General features: G+C 44.1%; 1 protein-coding gene across 1 annotated transcript; it reads left to right on the forward strand.

The window, feature by feature from the left end:
* The first annotated feature begins 871 nt into the window (after positions 1–871).
* On the forward strand, positions 872–4,833 carry LOC129327962 (vomeronasal type-2 receptor 26-like). The gene is made up of 2 exons (XM_054976710.1): positions 872–875; positions 3,935–4,833. The coding sequence occupies exons 1-2, from the start codon at positions 872–874 to the stop codon at positions 4,831–4,833; spliced, it is 903 nt and encodes a 300-aa protein (XP_054832685.1).
* Positions 4,834–6,973: the final 2,140 nt, after the last annotated feature.

A 6,973-nucleotide genomic window follows, 5' to 3' on the forward strand; every position in this document is an offset into this window, starting at 1 on the left:
AACAGTCTTGGAGGGAGAGGAGCCTAGGTAGGCCAGAGGCATGCAAGGGCTGGGCCTCACCCTGCTTTAGCCCTCCTGACTGATAGACAACAGGCCCCAAATGTAAATAAGAAAAAAGACTCTGCCAAACCAGTGAGCCTGGCGCTGGGCCCTGGCTCTCCTCTTGAAGTCTGAAGGTAGCAAGCATGGGAAATTCACAGCTCTCCAAGGCAGCTAGTGCTGCCTAGCCCTGAGGGCCTTTAGTAAAACCAGCCTCAGAGGAGCTTGGGCCGAGCACACAGAGCAACTGCCAGCAGGGAGGACAGAGCCATCTTCTGAAGGCTTTGTCTCTGTCCCCCCAGCCATATCCCCATATGCCTGGGAGATGTCTCTGCCTGCTTCTCCTTCCGAAGTGGCAAAGCCACTGTGTGGCAGCCGGGAGTACCGCATACATACTGCCATTGGAAAGAGAGGTATAAGTGGCAGACAGTGGCAATTCCGAGGATGAGTAAGATGCACAATGAGGGATATTTGTTGAGGAAAGGAGAGATGAGTATGAAGGGCATAACCCTGGTCCCTCTGCATACCCAGCTCCTTTTCTTCCTCTTATCAATTGTTTGATCTCTGTATGCACATATCTATGTATCCAAGCGAGGGAATGTAATTTCTGATGTGTTCTTGAATAAAGGGGTTGGAATACAGAATTATAGTTATAAGGGACAAGCAACACATTTCCATCACCAACCTCCTTCCTTGTGCTAATTTTTAGAGTGTCCCACACAGCACATGTGTCGAGAGCTGCCCCACCGGACACAGCAGGATTGTTCAAGAGGGGAAGCAAGTTTGTTGCTATGATTGTGCTCAATGCCCGGAAGGGAAAGTTGCAGTCCAGATGGGTAAGTAAAAGGATATCAAAGTACAAGACAAGAGTTCCAGATGTTTCCAGTTTGATTCTGTTCTAGTTACTAGAACTTTCCTGTGCAATAGACATACTAATGGATTTGCCAACCTCCGCCTTCTGGAAAGTGGATACTCAGGGAGATTCTCATGGCCTGCTTTCTCCAGATGTAGATTTTCAACTTTTCCATCCCATTTTCTAATGTATGAACAACATACATTTTTTTCACATTTTTGTAATCAGGCCCAATCCTCTGCGAGTATGAGACTAGAGACCCAACTACACGTAACAAGGGATTCTCTAATCAGAACATGGAAGACACATTTAAGACTGAAATATATGTGTCAGAGGGTGATGACAAGTAAAAGTTACATGTGTGCAAAAGGACTGGAATTCATCCCAGGTCCATCCAAGGTGGTTGCAATCTAAGCAATTAGCTCCAAGGGAATGTGAAGAAGCATCACAATAGCAACTCTCAATATGAGCTCCACTAATTCTGTTACACTAACATGATGTAACAACTTTGTGTGCGGTATTTACAAAGTTTTCTTCATTGATATTAGACTAGGTTTCCTTTCCTAAACTCAGTAGGATGCTTGTTATGGAGAGGGGGATTTGTTTTGGTGAAATTCGTTTAAAAATAGTCCTAGATGGAGCCCTTTCTCTATTATTTCTATTTGAAAAGAAATTAATGCGCCCTATTGTAACTTCAACCCTGGCAGTAGTTTTCTGTTGTATTGCGGGTTTTGCATGTCAACCTGGAAGCTCCATCTGCTTGCCATATTAAACAGTAGTTTGAATACTGAAGAAGTGGTTCTTTATCCTGCCCAAAGAGCTACAGGAATAGCAGAAGAAGCCACAGCAAGAGCCACCATCTTTTGTTGCTGGCCTGTAGTTCAAAACAGATTCATAACAATCATCATAGACTGCAACCCTATTGGAGATCCAAAACAGCTGACATTGTTCTCCGCTGTCTCCTCACCACAAGAACCCTATGAGGTAGGTCAGGCAGACTGGAGATTGGGAGATTGACCCACCCACAGTCAGGCAACAATGCTCCTTGGCATTCTTAGAACCTGCATCTCTTTGATCCTAATCCAGCATTCTAACCATTGCACCAGACGGGCTCTGATCATTCAAGAGAATGTCAGAGAAGGAATATTTCCCACCCCTCCTTGTCTCTGCTGGCTACTTGTTCTGGCCTCTCGTCAGGAAACCTTTGATTCCATCGTAATTGCCCCAATTTTTCATGCCCTCTGCTGGCAGGTCACGCTGGGCTCTTGTAAGTAAACCATTTGTGTTTGTTTGTTTGTTTGTTTGTTATATTAGATTTTTAGTCCACCCTCCCCGCCGAGTGGGCGCAGAGCAGAGCACGACATTTTAATTTACATAAAAGCAGATAAAACATTACAATAAAATTTAAAACACTACATACAATAAAAACTTCTCCTCAAATGGCAATGGAAGAGTTCCTTCATTTCAGACATGGCTCATATATCCATATCTACAGATATATATAGGGTGGTGGACAGCTCTTTTCAAATCAAGTCAAGTATGGCCAGTGGGGGCCCAGCCTAGCCTCCACCATATGCCTGGTGGAACATCTCTGTCTTTACAGGCCCGGTGGAAGGATAATAAATCCTGGTTTCATCAAACAGAGAGTTTCACCAAGCCGGTGCCAGGACCGAAAAGGCCCTGGCTCTGGTCGAGGCCAGGCGAACCTCCCTAGGACAGGGTGTCAGATCTGTGGCTAAATAATAGTTGTAATCCAGACTACCTCCTGCAATCAGACAAGAGTCTGTTGTTTTCAAAAGATTTACTGAAAAAGACAACCATTATAGTCCACTGGCCTAGATGCAATATCTGGGCTGGCACACGTGTATTGTTACGAATGATAGGCAAAGAACAAGGTACAGAGTATCAAACCCCAGCAGGCCCAGCCTCCCCCCGCATAGTTCTCGAAACAAGCCGCTTGAAGCTGAGAAAGTGAAAGTTTCCCAAGGCTGGAAAAGCTGAAGTCAAAACATTCTCCTTCTGTGAGATAACTGCGAGGGAGCGTCTTGGCACCTGTGAAAGAAGCACTCAGAATACTAAAAGAATTTAAATGGAGTCTCTTTGGTTATACATAGAACCTGAACCTGACACAGGGGACCACCAAAAGTTTTTTGTGTGTAGAACGAAGTGTCCTCTAGGATATATATAGGGAGAGGCGGTCCCGCAGATATGCTGGACCCAGTCCGCATAGAGCTTTATAGATCAGCACCAAAACCTGGTGCTTGCCTGCATATTTGCCGTTATTGTGTATTGGAGATTCTGATGTATGATTATTTGAGAATGTGTTAAATGCTGAACCATAACGTACTTGGCTGGGGTGGGCCCCCCTTTATCTGTTGAAGGTATTTACTTTTGTTTTCACAGCAAGTGTCCTTGACTGCAAGCTGCAACCAGCGCACACTGTATCTTTTCTCAGCGACTGAGAGATTTATTCTTGTATTATGTCTAGTCTAAACTAATCTGTTTCCATGTAACTCTTTTGGGGTTTTGCTCCAGAATGCCAACGGCCACTAGGGATGGGAAGTTTCCCTATAACTGGCACAGCTCTTTTTTGAATGGTAACTTCTGCCAATGGATTTTTATGGTTAATTTGGACTGTATAGATCTCTAAAAAAACCTTCATCCAATGCACCTGAGTGCTTGATGTGAGGGAACTGGGGATCTACTTGCCAACAGCCTGACACTTTTCTTCCATTGCAATTACCAGAGTTCTCTTCATTTTTGTCACTAAAAGTCCCACTATCCTCTTAAAGCTGGACTCCTATTTTTAACCATCTCGCTTTATTTCCCAGTGACAGTCAGGATCTCTCCTTTCCCTTCCTTCACTGCATTGAGATTCCAGGGAGAAACTGAGCAAAGAGGAATTAAGAGAAATTCTCTTCTCAACTTCATCATTCAACTGGCATGATTAGAAATTATTAAAAATGAAATGATTAAAAACGAACTGTTATTAAAATGAACAACAATACACTCATAAATGATTGTAACAATTACGAATTTCAGATGCAGACCAATGTGAAATATGCCCAGAAGATGAATATCCAAACCAGAAGAGGGACCAGTGTGTTCCAAAATCCATCACCTACTTATCTTACGAGGACCCCATGGGAGCAGGCTTGGCTTCAATTGCAGGGTTATGTTTTGTGGCCACAGTTATAATGATGGGGATCTTTGGTGCACACTGGAACACACCCATTGTCAAAGCCAACAATCGAAGCATCACCTGTGTCCTGCTCTCCTCTCTGCTGCTTGGCTTTTTGTGCTCCTTCCTATTCATCGGCCATCCTGGGACAGTGACCTGCCTCCTCCGGCAAACTCTGTTTGGCATCATCTTCTCCGTTGCTGTGTCTTGCATATTGGCCAAAACTGTCACTGTGGTGGTTGCCTTCATGGCCACCAAGCCAGGGAACAGGATGAGGATGTGGGTGGGGAAGAGACTGGTCATGTCAGTCATCATTCCCTGCTGTTTCATTCAAACTGGCATCTGTACATTGTGGTTGGCAACTTCACCCCCCTTCCCAGAGTCTGACATGCTCTCCAAAATGGGTCATATCATTATACAGTGCAATGAAGGCTCAGACATCATGTTCTACATTGTACTGGGTTACATGGGTCTTCTGGCCACCATCAGTTTCATGGTGGCCTTCCTAGCCCGGACATTGCCTGATTCCTTCAATGAAGCCAAGCTGATCACCTTCAGCATGCTGGTCTTCTGCAGTGTTTGGATCTCCTTTGTCCCCACCTATCTGAGCACCAAAGGGAAGGACATGGTGGCCGTGGAGATCTTCTCCATCTTGGCCTCTAGTGGAGGTTTATTGGCTTGTATCTTCTTTCCCAAATGCTACATTATTATTTTCAGGTCTCACCTGAACACCAGAGAGCAGCTAGTAAGGAAAAAATGACTGGCACTTAACACTTTAGATCTATTTTTTTTTTAAATTGAGTCAATTCCTTCTCTTTCCTCTATCTCCAAATTCTCCTGTCATGCCCTCTTCACCAAGCATTTGGGCTGCCTATTTTTAGAGGATACTTTAAGATGCTATGGGAATGGGACTGTTGCCCCTAGGAGTGAAGGTAAACCACATATGAGGGGAATTAAGTCCACGTCTCTGCCCCCACCTCAAATGAGTGCAGTGCTACCCTTGTATTGTCCTGCGAATGGTCAATGAAGGAAAGACTGGGAGGAAGGAAAGCTGGGAAAGCAGCCTTCTCTCTTTGGGGCCTGCCTGCCTTGAAGATGATTTCTTGCTGTCACTTGAGGCTTCCAAAGGGCTGTCCTATGTCCTCCCCTCCTCTGAGAGTTCCACAAGACGTCCCAATATTTCTGGCTTCTTGAATAGATAGTTATGAAATAGCTTTTGCTTGTGATGGGACTTAGCTGTATACTAGGTACTTAAGAGGGTGGTATGGAGGCAAATATAATTTTCATATTTAGATATTTTGAAAAGAGCTAACATGCAGTACGCTTGCTCTCATCTTCTGGTAATGTTTTCCAGATATATTCATACTGCATTGTGCTCGATGGTTTCTCTCTCCACTACCCAGTGTATCCACTATTGAGGACTGGTTGAGAAAGATTATGTGAATTTCTAATTTACTGCCTATGTATTCCATATCATTTGCTTTAGGTGCGTACATAATATGTATGTAGTCCGTATTATTTTCAGTAGCTATATACATCTTCTTGGTATTATATCCACCCCTTTTGCCATTTATTCATCTATTATGCATTTGATTTGATTCATTTCTCTGTTGTGCTGTTTTATGCATACTGCCTTCCAATAAACCGTTTAATTCATTTCAGCAACAATTTTGAGACTGTGTCTTTCTGCTGGCAGTCATATCTCTTCAGATCTGTTTAAAAATTTTTGAGTCAATTCCTTCTTTTTCTTCTATCTCCATATTAATAATGAGGGCAAATCTGTGTTGATGCAGCATCCTATAATGGCAAGGAGTCCTGTTACTGTGAACCAAACACTAACTGCAAGAAAATCTCACTCACCTTCAATAATGAATTCACCTTCTGCTGTCATAACCTCTTCCCCAAGCATTTTGGCAGGGATACTGGAAGATGTTATGGGGCCCTTTTCACACTTATGGTTTAAACCGCCATTTATGAGCATTCATTGTGATCGCAATGGCTTCGACATGGCGCCCCCACATTCCACAGTGTCTGAGGCAGTTTTGATTTGGCGTCTTGTTTTTCATTTTAGATGGGCTTTGAAGCCTTGGTGCAGTTTCGGGCTTTGGGGGCTTTGAAATTCACATCACATCGTTTTTAAAAAACCTTTGAACAGGCATAATAACATTGCAATGTTGGAACCCATCCCCCCATCTCTGTATTTGCTGATTGGGCTGTCCCATGTGCCCTGGAGAGGCAATTGGTGGTAGAGGTCTGAGGGGAAATATGTACTTTTCATGCTTGTTCCACTCTCATTTCTTTTAAAAGCCAAGCCAGGAAAGGGTTAAAACGCTGCTGCTTCATTCCCTCCTGGCTGCTTTCCTACCGCTTTGTTTCCAATGGGCTGTGCAAAACACCTTTTTCCCTCTTTGGCTTTAGGAGAAGCCTCAAACATATTGGGAGGGAAAAGCTTTAGTGCAGTAAAGCTACTACAGTACAACTTTACAACCCATTCCCGACTGGAAAAAAAAGAGTTTGTGCATACCCCCGAGAGAGGAAGGAGAAAGCAGCCATTTAACACTTTCCTGGCTTTTAAGGCCAGCAAGGAATAAGCAGCAATGTTAGGACTCGTTCCTGGCTTTGGAACCAAAGTGTGTGCAAGGGAGGAAGAGGGAAACAGCCATTTAACCCTTTCCTGGCTTTTAAGGGCAGCAAGGAATAAGCAGCAATCTTGGGACTTATTCCCAGGCTTGGGGGGGGGGGGAATAAGAGAGTGTATGCCTATTGGGGAGGAAGGAGGTGAACAGAGAAGCTGCCTTACGACCCTTATCTCGCTTTACTGATAAAAAATGGCAAAAAAAGGAGTTCAGAAAGCTGAGGAGGGTGGGAATGGTTACCAGCAGACAAACCGATCAGCTCCT

The sequence above is a fragment of the Eublepharis macularius genome, chromosome 4 (assembly GCF_028583425.1).
Source record: "Eublepharis macularius isolate TG4126 chromosome 4, MPM_Emac_v1.0, whole genome shotgun sequence".
Taxonomy (NCBI): domain Eukaryota; kingdom Metazoa; phylum Chordata; class Lepidosauria; order Squamata; family Eublepharidae; genus Eublepharis; species Eublepharis macularius.